The 17,609-nt window shown below is 57.0% G+C and overlaps 1 protein-coding gene across 1 annotated transcript in view; it reads right to left on the bottom strand.

Annotated features, from left to right (window-relative positions):
* Positions 1-2,903: 2,903 nt before the first annotated feature.
* The window catches only part of INPP5D (inositol polyphosphate-5-phosphatase D), a 140,073-nt gene continuing 125,367 nt past the window's right edge, over positions 2,904-17,609 (bottom strand). The window contains exons 23-27 of the mRNA XM_062202517.1: positions 13,387-13,536; positions 11,276-11,372; positions 9,467-9,748; positions 5,305-5,923; positions 2,904-4,087 (exon numbers count right to left, since the gene is read on the bottom strand). Of these exons, the coding sequence (XP_062058501.1) occupies positions 4,085-4,087; positions 5,305-5,923; positions 9,467-9,748; positions 11,276-11,372; positions 13,387-13,536 (1,151 nt within the window). The 3' untranslated portion in view covers positions 2,904-4,084. The remainder of the gene's footprint in view (positions 4,088-5,304; positions 5,924-9,466; positions 9,749-11,275; positions 11,373-13,386; positions 13,537-17,609) is intronic.

Genomic DNA, 17,609 nt, shown 5'->3' with positions numbered 1-17,609 from the left:
CCTCCGCCCCCACCAGTTCCCTGTAGAATGAAGCAGGACTGTGTCATCGACTTGGAGAGGGGAGGAGGAAGGAGCAGGAGCTGGATCTGCCAACATGTCCCCTGCGGCCATGGTCCTGCCCTGCACTGCCCTGTGGGATGTGGCCAGCCCTGCTCTAGACTTTGTTTCCCTGGGCTCTGCTCCCATTGGCTCAGGTAATTCAAGCTGCTGTGGTCTGTATAGCCAGGGCAATCCAACCAGCACCTCTGGCTTCAGCTAGCCCATTCTCAACTAGTCTTTCTGGTTTCAACTAGTCTTCCCTGGCTTCAGCTGGCCCTTTCTGGGCCTTGGCTAGTCTCCTTGCCTGCGACAAGACCCTTGTCTCCTAGGTTTTTCTCAGCCTCAGCTTGCCCCCTGAATTTCTTGTTTTTTGATCCATGCTCTTGCCTTACCTCCTTCTAGAACATTCTACCAGTCCTGGAGAGCCCAGCTCATAAATCTCCCCCACTGCTTGTCACTGCCTGGAGCGACCCCCACTGCTCCCTTTGGGATGGTATCCGTGTCACACAGCCTTGTCCCCCAGGGAGCTGGGAGAGAGTGATGTCCAGGAGCCCCCACCACACGCCAGGCCCTTCCCAGAGAAGTGCTCATCGAATGCTCGCAACACTTGCCCACCATTTTATAGATGACAAGTCTGAGACTCAGAGAGCTAGCAGCCTAGGCCAGCCCTCCTTTTTAGGAAATAAAAGACAAGATATTCAAACCCATTCTGTCAGGGGTGGCGCTGAGGCACAAAGGGTTAAGCTGCTGCCTGCAAAGCCAGTATCCCATGTGGGTGCCAGTTCGAGTCCCAGCTGCTCCACTTCTAATCCAGCTTCCTGCTAATGCACCTGGGAAAGCAGCAGAGGATGGCCCCAAGTGCTGGGCCCTGCCACCCATGTTGGAGATCTGGATGAAGAGTTCCTGGATCCTGGCCCCTGGCTGTTGCAGTCATTTGGAGAGTGAACCAGTGGATGGAAGACCTCTGTCTTTCCCTTTCAAATAAGTAAAACAACCCATTCTGTCTGACCTCCTGACTGTCCTTAATGGAAGTGGTGATGCCCAAGGCCCAGCACCTGCGATCAACATGGACTTGAGCGAATGAAGGAGATGTGAGCTGTGTCCACCTGGTCTCAGATTACTCCCTGGACAGCCCAGTGGCCCAGGTCTGCCGGGACCTGGGAAGAGGCGACCTGTGCAGCCCAGCCTTTCAACAGAACACGACCAGAAAGTAGAGCACCCATAGCTGGGCCCCACCTGCCCGTGCTGCGTCCTGGGGGCAGGTTTCCCAAAGTGGGGCTCTGGGGGTGTCTGTGGGGGTGAGCAGGCATTTGCATCATAAAGGGGCTCTGCCATGGTGGAGGCTGGGAGCTGAGCTGCCTTGCACAAAGCTCTGGGCCTTCCCGTGGCTGGGTCTCCATGGAGATCAGTTTGCTGGGAAAGGAGCTATTTTAAGGAGGCTGGGTTAGGGAAGGTAGCTGTGGGAGAGCTTTTCTGAATGACTCACTAATTTCCCTCCTGCGAGGTGGAAAAAAAATGGCATGGAAAGAGAACTGACAGGCTGGCAGGAGATGGCAGGGCCCACCCCGACTTTGCAGGAGACATGGAGTGGGGGGAGGTGCTGGTGCCGGTGCCAGGGCCTGTCCGTTGTGGTGACAACACCTTTGTGTTGCGTTTCCAGCCAGCTTTCCTATAACCATGCAAAGGAGGAGAGATTTGCTTCTTAGCAGCATGAGAGCGACCACCCCAGCGTCTGCAACCCCCGGGGCGCAGGAGACTTCACCTTGGGACTGGGGGTGCCCTTGCCGGGGAATCTCGATCGGCTGCCTTCTCGGTTACGGAGCTCCCGAGGGTCGTCAGGAGAGGAGAGACGGGACAGGTGACTGAAGGCGGCCCCAAGAGATGGTGGCAGCCAGGAGCCCAAGGAGGGAGCTCTGGCTGAGAGGTGGAAAGGACAGGGCAGCACGTCCTGAAACCGCGCAGTTCTGGACACACGTGCCGTCAGCGCCAGGTCTGCACGGCAGCCCGCACCTGACTGTGGGGATGGCGGAGGAGGGCCAGGCGCGTGCGCAGGACTGGACCCAGCACAAAGGCGGCAGACAGGGGGTCAGGCCTGCCCCGTGCCGTGCTCCCCTCTGAGCTGCTCCTGGGACCCCCAGCAGTGGTGGGGAGGGCCTGGCCATGTCTGGGTGTCTCCAGCTGTCTCTCCACCCTGGCCCACGGCCTACTGGGCCAGAGAGCTGAGGCTGGCGGGGGTGTGGGTCAGGTTCACTTGGGGACCAGAAAGCCAGCCTGCAGGGAGGTTCCAGTGGCCTCAGCCCCGTCCCGTCAGTGTCCACCTGTCACCGGGGCAGCAGTGACTGCTTTCCGCCATGGCAGGCAAGGATGCCACTCCCTCGGGCTCTGTCCGGAGCCCAGGCCTGGGGTCTGTGAGCAGGACAGAGGCTGAGTGGCCTGAGGGGCAGTGCTGGCCACCACACCCTGCAGGTGGGTCTCCAAGGCTGCTTCCTGCTCATGACCTGGGGATCATTTCATGCATGCTCCTTGTCCCTGGAGCTTGAGTGGTGAAGGATAAGAGCTGGGAGGAACTTATGGGCTCTAAGACAGCAGGTGTGTGTGTGTGTGTGGGTGCCCCTCCTGGAGGCTGGAAGAGGCATATGTGTGGGGACCGATGTCCACCCAGTTGTCCATGCTAGCTTCAAACTGGCTCTGTGGGGTCCTATCTGCTTTCCCGTCACCCCTACAAACCCTCAATAGCCATCTCTCGCCCCCCCCCCCCCGCAGTTGCTCCATCAGCCCACACACATGTCTGGGGCTCTGAATGTCTGGGGTTGGGGGAGATGCCACACAGAGAGCATCAGAGTGAGAAAGGCATGGTTTATTGGTCACACAGATGGAGACTCCTGAGCACATGGGGTATGGACCCTCCTCTGCACGCACACACACACACACACTCACACACAACACACTGGGTTGGGTTTCCTACCTTAACTCTGTTATGTCAAAAAGCAGTACAAGAAGAGCTGTCACCAACCTATTCTTCTAGTAACCAAGGAAGCAGGGCTGGAAGCCGCGGAGCTCAGCAAGAAGAGGTTGTTCTATTTCGGGAGCCTGGAACCGAGCTGCCCACCCTACCAGGCAACCAGGCTGCAGAGCTGGGCTCTCAGGAGCAGCAGCTGCCTGGCGCTGGGACAGAGAGTGAGTGGCAGGGGCTTGGCTCAGCCTGTGGCCTGGTGGTGGCTGCCCACTTCGAGGGGAACATGGCAACCTGGCACGGATACCCGGAACAGGCCTTGGTATGGCTGGCCCTCGGGCTGTGGCCAGATCTCTCTGCTGGAGAGTTGGAGCTGCCACCTGAGGCACTGGAGAACCAGGCAGACCCTTCCTCTTCTGAGGGGCCGGGCCCTCTGGGCTTTCGCTAAAGCAGCTGCACCAGGGGAGCCAGACAGGGCCAGGCCCTTTGTACCCTCACTGAGCTGCTCGGACCCTGCAGTTCCCTAAGGTTGAGCCCCAGCCTTGCTCTAGGAGGGCACTGGCCTTCTTAATGCTTTGTGCAAACCCCTCAGGACACACAGTTCTCAGCTGGTGGGTTTGGACACGTGTTCTTAGTGGACTGGAGTCTCAGCCCTGGAGGGGGTCCCGACAGAATGTTCTGGAAGCAGGTGGCACACAGTGAGTGCTCGATCCATGTGGCCATTATTATTATTCATATTCATATTATTATTATTATTGATCTCTCCACCCTTGAATCGGTGCTTTGGGTCCTTTCTTACGGGGACGTGAACAAGGTGCAGGGGTCCCGAGTACCAAGACCGAGCTGGGGACCGGTGTGCAGGTGTGCGCTGCCCTCGGGTGTGTGTTTTCCTCCACTGTCAGCACGCGGCGCCCAGCCTCGCAGCCAGCCCACGGCTTGCACCTCTCAGAAGCTGGGCCCTTTCCTGAAACCATACAAAGCCGGGCGTGGGGAGCTGGGTGGGAGGAGCTGGCAGGTCTCAGAAGAGGCTGTGGGTGGCGCCTGCTGCTCCTGTGGACTCCTGACCCGAATCGCCAGCGGCTTCCCAAGGGTTCACTGCGGGACAAGAACAGAAAGGCTGTCATTCCCCCAGGCCTCGGTGCGCCGAGTGGCCCCCACGTCCCCGCACGCCTGTACCCGCCTCCTGGGTCACGCGGCACACACGGTTCCAGGTACTTTCTGCCCATGAGGGGACTTCAAAGCATTCTCGGAAAGTGGAATGAAAAGGTAGCACAGGGGCGGGCATTTGGCCCAGCAGTTAAGACCCCCTGGTACCATACTGCTGGGCCGCGCTGGGTTTGATCCCCAGCTCTGCTTCTGGTTTCCAGCTTCCTGCTAACGCACACCCTAGGAGCAGCAGGTGATGGCTCAAGTAGTCAGGTCCCTGCCATCCATGTGGGAGGCCTGGACTGAGCTCGCGGCTCCCAGCTTCAGCCTGGCCCAGTCCTGGCTGTTGTGGGCATTTGGAGAGAGAACCGGAGGACAGAGGCTCTCCATCTGCCTGTCCGTCTGCTCTCTGCCTTTCAAATAAAATAGAAAAAATTTTAAAGACAAATGTGCATTGTCCCTGGGCTTTTCACAGTCCTCTTGTAGTCAATTATAGATACTCCAATACTCTATGCAGAGCTGCACATACATTCCAATCACAGGAGGAAAATATTTAAAAACCAAATTGCCTCTGTCCTCAATACAGAGTGGTTTTCTTGTCGTTATTTCCTAAGCAACGCTGTACAACAACTATTTCTTTTTTTTTTTTTTTCTTGACAGGCAGAGTGGATAGTGAGAGAGAGACAGAGAGAAAGGTCTTCCTTTTTGCCGTTGATTCACCCTCCAATGGCCGCTGCGGCCGGCGCATCTCGCTGATCCAAAGCCAGGAGCCAGGTGCTTCTCCTGGTCTCCCATGTGGGTACAGGGCGCAAGCACTTGGGCTCCACTGCCTTCCCGGGCCACAGCAGAGAGCTGGCCTGGAAGAGGAGCAACCAGGACTAGAACCCTGTGCCCACATGGGATGCTGGCGCCGCAGGTGGAGGATTAACCAAGTGAGCCACGGCGCCGGCCCCATGGGTCCAGCCTGTTACTGAGGGCATTTGGGGTGTGAACCATTGGCGGTAGATTTTTTCCCCCCTATCTCTCTCTACCTTTCAAATAAAAATATTTAAAAATCCAAAAACAAATGCTGATTCCAAGGCTTCCTCGTGGAGCGGCTCCAGGATGATGTCAGCGCACACGTGAGCACACCCATGAACGCAGTGTGCACACACGCCCACACCCACCTGCATGGCAGTCCTGCCGAGCGGCGCCTCCTCTGGCCGGTGCTTGCCGTGGTGGGGGAGCTCCGTGTTCTCGCGGTAGTCGCGGCCCTTGGAGTGCTGCAGGTGCAGGACTGCTGGGCTCTTGACGGGCAGGGGTGGCCTCGGGGACGGGGTGGGTGGTATCGGCGTGGCTGCGGGCTGCTGGCCCATCTCCGACCTGGAAGGCTTGATGGGCCTCTTGGCTGGCACTGGGGCCTGGGAGCTGGCGGGGGCCTTGGGCTTCCCCTGGCTCTTGTCCCCACTGGCCGGCCTGCCCTCGGCGGCGGAGGAGGAGCAGGTGAAAGAGCGTAGCCGGGGCGCCGGGCTGAGGAAGGGCATGGGGGCCTGCTTGCCGGGGCCCTTGCTGCCCTCGGCTTCCTGGGCTTTGGTGAGCACAATGCTGGGCGACAGGAGCGCCGGGTCTGGGCAGGCCGGGGGCTCCTTGCGCAGCGGCTTGGGGGACTCCTGCTCTTTCCTGGGAGCCGGCTTAGGGAAGGAGCTCACGGAGCCGTACAGCGGGTTCTCGAACATCTCCGGCTTGGTCGGCTGCAGGTCCTCGTGCGGGGACACTTCGGCTGTGCTCTTCCCCAGATCGCCAGGCCTGGGGTTGGGAGAAAGTGGACACGTGAGCGGACAGAATGCTTCAGGGGGCTGGCTTCTGTTCCGGGGTTGGAACAAGACAGAGGTGCTGGCTGCACGACACGGTGGACGCACTGAATGCCACCTCACTGTTCGTTTTGAAGTGGTTGCTTTTATGTCATGCAGATTTCACCTCAATAAAAAGAAATCAAGAGGAGGGGCAGTGTTCGGTGCAGCGGTCAGGAGGCTGTTTGCAGCACCTGCATCTCATATCGGAGTGACAGGGTCGAGTCCCGGCTCCTCCCCTTCTGAGCCAGTTCCTGCTCTTGCACACCCTGGGAGGTGGCAGGTGACGGCTCAAGGGCTTGGGTCCCTGCCACCCACTTGGACAGAGTTTTGGTCTCTTGCCTTTGCTTGGCCCAGCGCTGGTTGTTGCAAGCCTTGGGGACAGAGGGGGGTGGTGGTGAGGATGGGGTGGGGGGTGAACCAGCAGATGGAAGCTTGCTCGCTCTGTATCTCTGCTTTTGCCTCTCTCCTGTCTGCCTTTCAAATAAAATGAAAACAAATAAATAAACATGTTTAGAAAGACAAAAGAAGAGGAGCCGCTTCTGTTATTCACGTGTGGTCCTCACAGGCAATCCCGGTCAGGCTGGGGACGTTTTCCACCGTAAGAACGGTTCCCAGCAGAGGATCAGTGAGGAAGGGCAACTTCGCTGGAGGTTTTAGAAGAGAAAGGGAAGAGTGGACGCACACAGCACCCTCACACCACCCCCTCCTCATCAGAGGCCTGTGCTCCATGCCCCCAGCCCCTGCTACCACCAAACCCCCTTTCCCGGCTTCCCCTAGGGCCCCGTCTTCAGCACTTCCACTCAGAGCCTCGTGGGAGGGAAGCCTCGCTGGCCATCTGACCTGCTCCCCTCTGACCGTTCATGGTAGCTGAGGGTCTCAGCTCAGGCTGCACCATCTACCAAGCACCGATGATGCGTGAGACGTGGCCCAGGGACAGCCAGGAGCCAGAGAACCAAATCTGTGCTCGGGGGACCAATCAGCACAGAGCTCTCTCCTGCAAGGCCAAGTTCCTTCTTGGGAGAGCTCCTGGGAGAGTGGTTTCCTGCCTTTCCCAGCTCCCAGTGGTGGTGACAATCAGAGGGAGTCTGGACAGAGGCCAGTGTTGGGCAAAGACAAGAAAACAGGCCAGAGACGGAGAGCCACGCTGTGACCCAGAGCGGGCGGCGTGGCCTCTGCTTTGCCGTCCTGGGCCTCTGGTGGAGGTGGTTCCTGGGGGGCACTGAGAACAAGGCATGCGAGCATGTTTTATGCGTTTTCTGCCCAGTGGCATAATCCATCCAGGGCAGCGATCCGCAGAGAAGGAACCTGTCGTGAAGACAGTGGGGTCCCCGGGCACCCCAAGGCACCTGGCACTGACTGCTCAGCTCCACAGCCAAGCTCCGATCGACTTTTGGGGAGCAGACGTGGGCCCGCGGAGGGAGGGAGGCGGCTGTCATCCTTGAGCAGGTGCCATGAGACGCCATGTCGGGGGTGGCGGGGAGGCCAGCCTCAGGGCGTGCCTGGGACTTGACACAGGCTTGTTACCTCCTGGGAAGGAGAGGGGAAGGAGCAGTGCAGCAGAAGCTGACGGTGGCCGGCCCCTCTCGGGGCTGGAAGAGGGGCACCCCCGGGGGAATCAGGACCGTGGCTGGGAGGAGAGCCCTGGATGTAAGGGTGCTTGTGCACAGTCCCTCTGCCGTGGTCTGTCCCACCCCCAAGTTTCTCAGGGAAGGGACAGAGTCCAAAGCATCCTCCACAAATCCTGGAAACCAGAGGTGCAGTAGACACATCGGTGCCCAGGCTTCCTCCTCCCTTGTCCCCTCCTGCCACCACCCCCATCCCCTCCCTCACCACCTCTCATCTGTCCATTCTTTATAGGAGGAGCTTAAGGACAAAACTACTGGCTGCTCCTCCCCTCAGAGGAGACGCTGGCCAGGCTGGGCGTGCGCAGGTGGAGGAGCCCATGGAGGCTGCGCTGTGGGTGATGCCGGCTCCCGCCGCAGGCTCCTGACGGCAAGGCGGCAGGCAGCACCCTGAGGCCACCCTCTCCCAGGAGGAAGAAACAAGGCAGGCTTGGGGGAAGACAAGGTTTGACCTCTATGGAGCCGCACCTGCCATGTCCTTGTCACTCTGGGGAGACCGGAACGTGTCAGGGACCTGTCCAGCTCAGTGGCCAGCACGGTTTGTTCTGGGCAGTGTGTGTGAAGGGCACTGGCAGCCTTGGGAAGCACTGACGTCATTCCTCGGTGGCCAGGCCCAGTCAGGTCTGCTCCTGGCTCTGACCTCGGCCTGCACCAGTTCCAGACTCAGAGCATCCTTCTCAGACTGCGTGGGCCTCCCCAGGGCTTTGTGGCCAAGGCCCTCTCCCTCCCCAGGCTGGCTGCCACCTGCCTTTTGCGTTCCTATTCCCACTTGCTCCTGACTGTCACTGTCCCCAACAATTAGGGACGGACAGAAGGTTGCACATGGGGCCTTTTCCTTCTTGTGATTGAGAGCAGAGTGGGGACTGGGTTTGGGAGGAGCTTCTGCATGGAAATACCCAACCCTGTTCCACGGGGCCTCCAGGGAGTGAGAAACGCCTGGGAGTTCACGGTTCTGGAAATACATTCTGAACAAATATAGTTCTCATAGGAGGCTGCTTTTCTTGGCACTGTCTACAATTTTCTAGCCCCTTTATTTATATTTTTTCACTTGAGAGGCAGAGAAACAGAGAGAACCAGAAAACCAGAGAGTGAGCAAGAGAGAGCTTCCATCTGCCGGTTCACTCCCCAGTGCCTGCAGTGGCCCCCAGCCGGAGCCTTAGCCAGGAGCCAGGAACTCAATCCAGGTCTCCCTGGGTGGCAGGAACCCAATGACTGGAGTCATCACTGGGGTCACTCTGATCAGGGACACACGTGTATTTGTTGTTTTGTTACAATGTGTTTACTCTTATTTTTCTTTTTTTTTTTAATGTTTATTTTATTTTACTTGAAAGGCAGAGTTTTTAGAGAGAGGGAGAGACAGAGACAGGTCTCCCATCCTCTGGTTCACTCTTCAAATGGCCACAAACGACCAGGGCTGGCCCAGGCCAAAGCCAGGGGCCTGAAATTCCATCCGGGTCTCCCATGAGGATGCCAGGGGCTCAAGCACTTGGGCCATCCTCCACTACTTTCCCAGGAGCATTAGCAGGGATCTGGATTAGAGGCAGAGCAGCCCCGGTGCTCATATGGGATGCTGGTGTTGCAGGTGGCGGCTTAACCCACTGTGCCACAATGCTGGCCCCAGGCCACGGGCGTCTTAACTGGTGTTTTTGCCCCTGTGTGAACACCATCTGCCCTCCTTTTCTAAAATCCAGTTGTACCAGTAGGTTAGGAGAAGGGAGGCCCACAAACAGGTCTCGAGTGCCGACTGTGTTCCGGGCCTGGGGACGTAACCGTGAAGCGGACACAAGCCCCTGCCCTCCCAAGGCTGCCGTCCCCGGGGAGAAGCAGGGACCTACTGTGGGCAGGGAGGGGAGAGCAGAGGAAGAGACGCTCACCTTGACTCCTGCGTCCTGAGACAGGGACCCCGGTTTGCCGCTGACGATGAGAACTTCTTTGGCGACAGGGGTGGCTGGGAGGGAGGTGTCGGAGGGCTCTCACCCCTGCCGGGCCCCAGTGAGGAGTCCTTGGGCGGCTGGTCATAGCTCCAGGCTGTGAGTTGCTGGTCAGGGGACAGCGTCTGCTTCCCGGGCAGGGGTACTGGCTGCCCAAAGGGCCCCATCCCCATGTAGTTGGGGTTGATGATTTCGGTGATGTTGGAGCCACTGCATGGAGGAGCCCTGCGGGAAGACGTAGAGTCACATCTCAGGGCTCCCTGCCCTTCCTGGGGTCAGCGCCAGCCCGAGGACAGCGCCCTCTGGTGGCCCCAGGATCTCTTCAGTTCTCATTCAGTTACACAACACAACAGGTACTGAGTGCCAGGCCTGGGCCAGGAGGAGGGAGTGTGGTCCTGAATGAGGCAGAAGCGGGCTCCGTTTTTGGGGGATGGACAAACAGGCCCAGTGGCAGGGCCATGGTACACTGGTTCCCCCCACAAGGGGTTCCACGATCCCCCAGGGGATTTTTGAACCTGTGATAGGACAACACCCTCTAGACAAGGGACTTTAAAAAGTTCATGGAAAAATGGAATTAAGAGCTAAGTTTATTTTGGTGCAAAAAAATTTCAAAACCCATGCGTAGTTTTTTTCATAATATATGTTTTTCACGAACTTTTTGAAGCATGCTCGTATACTATGAGTTTTTGTATATCCTCATATCTATGATGAGGCTTAATTTATAAACGAGGCCTAGGAAGAGTTTAGAGACAATAGATAACAAGAAAATGGAACAATGATGACAAATGCCATAGCAAAAAGTTACTGGAAACATAAGACTTGTCTGTTTCTGGAACTTTCCACTGAATATTTTGTATGGTGGCTGACCGTGAGGAAATGACACTGAAGCAAACCCTCAGATAGGAGACCCAGGGGACCAACACCGGTCCTGATTCTGGAGCCAAGAGGTGCGTTAGAGCTAGGATGCACTTGTTGATGGGATACTGACAGAAGGAGGCTGCCCATGGCTCTGACCATCACAGCTGGATGTAGACCAAGGAATGGGCTAGCAACGGGCATTCCTGTGTGCACAGAGGGTGTGAAGGGTGAGGGCTGGAGGGACAAGCAGTGTGGGGACTGCAGGGAACAGAGGAACAGCTATGTCCACTCCTGGCACAACTCTGCCCCATCGGCAGGTGAGTTCGCAAAGACCCGGATGCTCACTGGCTTGATTCTGGCACTCGAGGCCCCACAGGTGAGCTGAGGCAACCCTGCTGTCCCCTCGCAACGCTGACTTGAACGTCTGGATTATTCCCAAGTCAATCCCTGCCAAGAGCAACATGCATGCACTGCGCCCATGAGCTCTGCCTTTGGTGACAGGATGGGGTTTGCTGAGCACAGACGCCAGGGCTGCTGGTGCCCCCTTGCTCCCAGGAGACCCGGCGGTGACCTCTGCAGTCGCTTCTTCCTGGGCTGCAGTGAGCTCCCAGGTCAGGCTCTGCCCCTGACTTCCCCTGGTTTCTCCAGAACCTGACACGCAGCAGGTGCTCCACAAGCACTGGCGGAGCTGAGCGGAACGGCTCAACACAGAAGCCTCCCCAGCTCCACCAGGGTCACCCCGACGGCCCCACGACGGGAGCCACGGTTGGAAGTGAGGGCAGAGAGCTCCCCCCTGGCCTGGGGACCCCGGCTTCCTCCGTCCTCGGCCCTCTCGCAGGCTAGGGTCTGCAGAGCTGAGCTGGTCTGTGACGAGCCCCGGCCCCCACGCCCTACCTGCTGGCTGGCTCCCACTGCTTCATGGGGTCGTGGCTGGTGAGGCTCTTCAGGGACTTCAGCCCGCTGGCGTCATCCCGCTCTGTCTTCACAAAGTCTGGAAGACAAGGGCCAGGAAAGAGCACGGGAGAGCAGGTGAGGCAAAACAGCTTCCATTTTCGGGAGGAAGGAGGGCAGGGAGTGACGGCCACCTGGGCAGGTGGGTTAAGCAAGATTCTGAGGCCTCCTATGAGTGCAGGGATGGACTGGTTATGGCCACCATGGCTCCAGAGCGAGGAGAATTGGCACGAGTGACCCAGAATTGCTGTGTCATGTGACTTTTCCAACTTGTTGACCTCAGCAAGGGGCAAAACGAGCAGACATTTCTTGTCAGCTTAGAATAGGACAAACACAGCAGAGCACTTGTTACTCAAAGCCAACCTGCTGGGCTCTGTGGTTGCAGACAGGCGTGTCTGCCATCACCCTGACCAGGTTCTGTGGCCAGCAGGGGGCGCCACGTGCACAGCAGGCAGCACCGGGGGTTTGGACAAGCGGGGATGGCACCATTTCCCTGTGGCAGGCAGGGAAACATCCCATCTACGAGTCACGGCTCAGCACCGGGTGGGCTTACACTCGCCCCTTCCCAGGGAGGTGACCCTCAGCCCATCACACACTGTGCTGCCTCAGTTTCCCAAGGTGCCAGTAAGGACAATCGTTGGCTCGCAGGCAACGAGAGACAGGCACATGAGATGACATTTAGGAGACGCTCCGTTCACACATCCTCAAGTTCACGTTCAAGCCGGACTCATCGTAGGTACTGTTACCTGGGTGCTTCTGCGTAGGCATCAAAGGGAAGGGGGCTTGGGAAACGGGGGAAAAGCTACCTGCCGCCCGGGGGAAAGGGAAGAAAGACTCAACCCCTAAGCCGTGCGCAGCTCTGCTCCTGCCGAACCTTGGTGTTTCAACTTGGGAAGTTTTCACCCGACTGATACTATTGGGAAGTATAAATGTAATGACTTCAGGTCCCAAGTTTCAAAATTTTGGTATGATTAGGAGAAAATGACAATTCAAGGGCTGGCATTGTGGTACAGCAAGCTAAGCTGTCGCCTGTGATGCTGGCATCCCACATCAGAGGACGGGAGGCGGCCTGGCTGCTCCGCTTCCGATCCAGCTCCCTGCCAATGGGAAGGCAGTGGATGAAGGCCCGAGGGCTTGGGCCCCTGCCACCCATGTGGGAGAGCTGAGTGGAGTTCCAGGCTCCTGGCTTCAGCCTGGCCCAGCCCCGGCCATTGCAGCCATTTGGGGAGTGAACCAGCAGATGGAAGAAATCTCTCTCTCTCTCTGTACTTCAGATAAACAAACATTTTTTTAAATGACAGATTGGAATTCAGACACATCCTTGTGCGGTCACTCTGGCCACATCTCCGCATTCTCACAACAGAGTGACGGTGGTTTTGATCTTAGAGATGCATCAGCAGGATCTCCTTGGGGACGGGGTGGGGAGGGGATGACTCCTAAGGCTGCTAGTCAAGGGTGGGGGGTGTCAGAGTCACCCGTAAGGAGTCCGTGTCACCAAAGGTGGGTGCTGAGAGCCACCTGGCCACCCTCCCAACAGCCAGCATCGGAGCAGCTGAGCGGAGCGACTGTCAGAAAGGGGAGTCGGGGACAGTGATGGCACTCACTGGGGACAGGGGACCAGAGGACCTGGCCACACTGGGGGTGGCTGGCACCGGAGTAGGGACAGGCCAGAGAGACATAGGAGGATGACGGTGGGGCTTCTGGCAGCGGGGATGAACGTGGCCAGGGAGGAGCAGAGCAGGGAAATTCTCTACCTCAGCCGTGGCCACGGCTTTCCTCGGTGGTGACGACAGTGCTGGTCCCTATCTGGTTCGTGGCAGCGGCGCTATCTGGGGTGACAAGGCCCGGAGATGCTAAGAGGCTAGAGCGGAGGCCTTGGGGGCCCTCAAAAGCTCTGGGCCCTAACGGATGTCCCCTGATGCGCCAGGAGGGGCCGGCCACAGCTGCTGGGTGCTGGGGCTCCGTGGAAAGAGCCATCCCTGCACCACGCCAGGCCCGGCGGAGGACGCGCGGCAGCTCTGCGGGTCACGCCCGGCTCACGCGGCCCCGCTTACCGTACAGCTTCTCCCGCTTCTTGCCCTGAGCCGTCTGCAGCTTGATCTCCCCGTGGAAGTGGCCGGTCATCTCCCCGTGGTGCGTGAGCGGCGTGTGGGTGGCCAGCGGCGTCTCGGTGGCCTCCAGCCGGAGAGCGATGCAGCCCTCACCTGAGGGGACAGGAGAGACAGGAGCCACGTCAGGACGGCCCAAAGGCTTGTGGCTCTGCACCAGCACGGGCGACCTGGAAAAGGCTCCCAGCACCTGGCTCTGGATGGACCCAGCTCCGGCATTGAGGCCATTTGGCCAGTGAACCAGCTTTCTCGCTCTCTCTCCTCTCTCTCTCTCTCTCTCTCTCTCCCTCACCCATAACTCTGCCTTTCAAATAAATAAATCTTTTTTTAAACCCCACAGGGGGCCAGCGTTGCAGCACAGAGGGTTAAGCCACCACCTGTGACACTGGCATCCCATATCAGAGCACCAGTTTGAGTCTTGGCCGCTCCACTTTGGACCCCTGCCAACGTGCCTGGGAAAGCAGTGGAAGATGGCCCAAGCACCTGGGCCCCTGCCATCCACATGTGAGACCCAGAAGTCCAGGTTCCTGGCATTGAAGCCATTTGGGGAGTGAACCTGTGGATGGAAGTTTTCTGTTTCTTTCTCCATCTCTCCCTCTGTCTCCATCACTCTGCCTTTCAAATAAATGAAATAAATCTTAAACCAAAGCAAACCAAAATGAACAACAACAACACAAAACCACCCCTAGGAACAATGTGGAGCAATATGGGGCACGTGTTTCCAAGCTCACAGCAGTACAACCTCCACCTGATTAGCCCACATGAGAAAAGACAAAAATGGGGGTGGAAATCACATTTCAGAGGAAACTTCAGAAAGCTAGGAGTAAATGCTAACCAGCTTGCTCAAAGGATGATGACTTCCCAAGGTCTGTAGCAATGCAAGCATTGACAAGTTAGACTGGCAGGTTGGAGGCTGTACAAGTTTCAAACTTCTGCACAAAGGAAAAAACTAACATAAAAGGAAACTGACAGGGAGTGGCACCTGCAGCCAGAGTCACAGACAATGAGGTGACACAGCTGAACCCCGGGGACTCCTCGAAGTGGAATCCTCGCAGACAGACAGGCAGATACGTCCCGACAGATGCTTCGCACAGAAAGAATGGCAGCGGCTGATTTAATAAATGGGAAATGGTTCTGCCTTCTTAGCCAGAAAAATGCGAGTTTGTCCGGCGCCGCGGCTCACTAGGCTAATCCTCCGCCTTGCGGTGCTGGCACACCAGGTTCTAGTCCTGGTCGGGGCACCGATCCTGTCCCGGTTGCTCCTCTTCCAGGCCAGCTCTCTGCTGTGGCCAGGGAGTGCAGTGGAGGATGGCCCAAGTGCTTGGGCCCTGCACCCCATGGGAGACCAGGAGAAGCACCTGGCTCCTGCCATCGGATCAGCGCGGTGCGCTGGCCGCAGCGCGCCTATCGCGGCAGCCATTGGAGGGTGAACCAACGGCAAAAAGGAAAACCTTTCTCTCTGTCTCTCTCTCACTGTCCACTCTGCCTGTCAAAAAAAAAAAAAAAAAAAAAAAAAGAAAAAAGAAAAAAAGAAAAATGCGAGTTAATGAAGCAGCGAAGTACTTTTGTTTAAAAGATTTATTTATTTATTTGAAAGTCAGAGTTATACAGAGAGAGAAGGAAAGGCAGAGAGAGAGAGAGAGAGAGAGAGAGAGAGAGAGAGAGAGGTCTTCCATTTGCTGGTTCACTCCCCAATTGGCTGCAATGGCTGGGGCTGTGACAATCTGAAGCCAGGAGCCAGGAGCTTCCTCTGGGTCTCCTATGCAGGTGCAGGGGCCCAAGCACTTGGGCCATAATCTACTACTTTCCCAGGCCATAGCAGAGAGCTGGATCGGAAGTGGAGCAGCTGGGACTCGAACCAGCACCAATATGGGATGCCAGCACTGCAAGTGGCAGCTTTACCTGCTGCGCCACAGCACCGGCCCCAGTGAAGTACTCTTAAAAGGCACAAAGTTAGCACAAAGTTCCAGCAAGGATGTGGGAACCCCCATATCTTTGGATGTGGCAAGATCTACAGAGACAGCCTCCCCAGCTATCAGTTTGACAATGGCCACGAATCCCAAGCATATGAGGGGTCTTCAAAAGTTTGCGGCAAATGCACCTTGCCTTTTTTTTTTTTTAAATTTTTCCTTTTTTTTTTTTTTTTTTGACAGGGAGAGTGGACAGTGAGAGAGAGAGAGACAGAGAGAAAGGTCTTCCTTTTGCCATTGGTTCACCCTCCAATGGCCACCACAGCTGGTGTGCTGCGGCCGGCGCATCACCCTGATCCGATGGCAGGAGCCAGGTGCTTCTCCTGGTCTCCCATGTGGGTACAAGGCCCAAGGACTTGGGCCACCCTCCACTGCACCCCCGGGCCACAGCAGAGAGCTGGCCTGGAAGAGGAGCAACCGGGACAGAATCCGGCGCCCCGACCGGGACTAGAACCTGGTGTGCTGGCAACACAGGCGGAGGATTAGCCTAGTGAGCCGCAGCGCCGGCCTGCACCTTGCCTTTTAATTCCATCAGCCCGCAAATTAAAAAACACAGAGAGAAGAGCTCCTATCTGCTGGTTCATTCTCCAGCCCATAACTGGGGCTGGGCCAGGCCAAGGTCAGGAGCTCAGAAAATCCAAGTCCTTGAGTCGCAGGCTTGGCATTAGCAGGATCTGGAGTTGTGAGCTGGAGCCGGGCATCACACTTAGGTACTGCAACATGGGACATGGGCATCTCAACCAGCTTACCAACCACTAGGCTAACACCTGTCCCTCAGAGCTTCTGAAGTACCCTCGTGTTGATGCCCTCTGACCCTGCAAACGTGGGAACCTGACCTTGGAGAGGATCCAGAATGAAAATGGGGGTCAGCGCTATGGCTCACTAGGTTAGTCCTCCGCCTGTGGCACCGGCACCCTATATGGGTGCTGGGTTCTGTCCTGGTTGCTCCTCTTCCAGTCCAGCTCTCTGCTGTGGCCTGGAAAGGCAGTAGAGGATGGCCCAAGTGCTTGGGCCCTGCACCCCATGGGAGACCAGGAGAAGCACCTGGCTCCTGGCTTTGGATTGGCGCAGTGCCGGCTGTAGTGGCCATTTGGGAGTGAACCAACAGAAGGAAGACTCTCTCTCTCTCTCTCTCTCTAACTCTACCTGTCAAATAAAAAAAAAAAAAAAGAATAAAAATGATGCTGATGGGGCCTGTGCTGTGGCATAGTGGGTAAAGCTGCCACCTGCAGTGTCAGCATCCCACATAGGCACCGGTTCAAGTCCCAGATGCTCCTCTTCCGATCCAGCTCTCTGCTGTGGCCTGGAAAAGCAGTGGAAGATGGCCCAAGTCCTTGGGGCCCTGGACCTGTATGGGAGACCCGGAAGAAGCTCCTGGCTCCTGGCTTTGGCTCGGCCCAGCTCTAACTGTTGTGGTCATCTGGGGAGTAAACCAGCAGACATAAGACCGACCTCTCTCTCTGCCTCTGCTTCTCTGTAATTCTGTCTTTCAAATAAATACATCTCAAAAAAAATGTTGATGGGGAAGAAAAAGTCCACAAAGAGGTTTATCTGGGCATTCTTGACCGCACCACAAGAATATCTGGCAAAACCACAGTAGTGGTAAGTGTTAACGGAACACTTTTTTCTTTTTTAAAGACTTATTTATTTATTTGAAAGGCAGAAGCAGAGAGAGAGAGAGAAAGAGAAAGAGAGAGGTCTTCCATCCACTGGTTCACTCCCCAAATGGCTACAATGGCTGGAGCTGAGGTGATGTAAAGCCAGGAGCCAGGAGCTTCTTCCAGGTCTCCCACATGGGTGCAGGGGCCCAAGCACTTGGGCCATCTTCTACTGCTTTCCCAGGTCATAGAAGAGAGCTGGATTGGAAGTGGAGCAGCTGGGACTCGAACCAGCACCCATATGGGATGCTGGCATGACAGGCGGTGGCTTTACCCACTATGCCACAGTGCTGGCCCCAAGGGAACACTTTTAAAAATGATGCAGGGGCTGGCACTGTGGCAGAATGGATTGAGCTGCCGCCTGTGGTGCCAGCATCCCACCTGGGTGACAATTCAGGTCCTTCCCAGTGGCTCCACTTCTGATCCAGCTTCCAGCTGATGTGCCTGGGAAAGCAGCGGAAAATGACCCACGTGCTTAAGTCTCTGCCACGCATGTGGGAGACCCGGATGGGGTCCCTGGCTTCTGGGTTTGGTCTGAACC

This window comes from Lepus europaeus, chromosome 1 (genome assembly GCF_033115175.1).
Source record: "Lepus europaeus isolate LE1 chromosome 1, mLepTim1.pri, whole genome shotgun sequence".
Classification (NCBI taxonomy): domain Eukaryota; kingdom Metazoa; phylum Chordata; class Mammalia; order Lagomorpha; family Leporidae; genus Lepus; species Lepus europaeus.
This window is presented reverse-complemented; position numbering and strand designations above follow the sequence as displayed.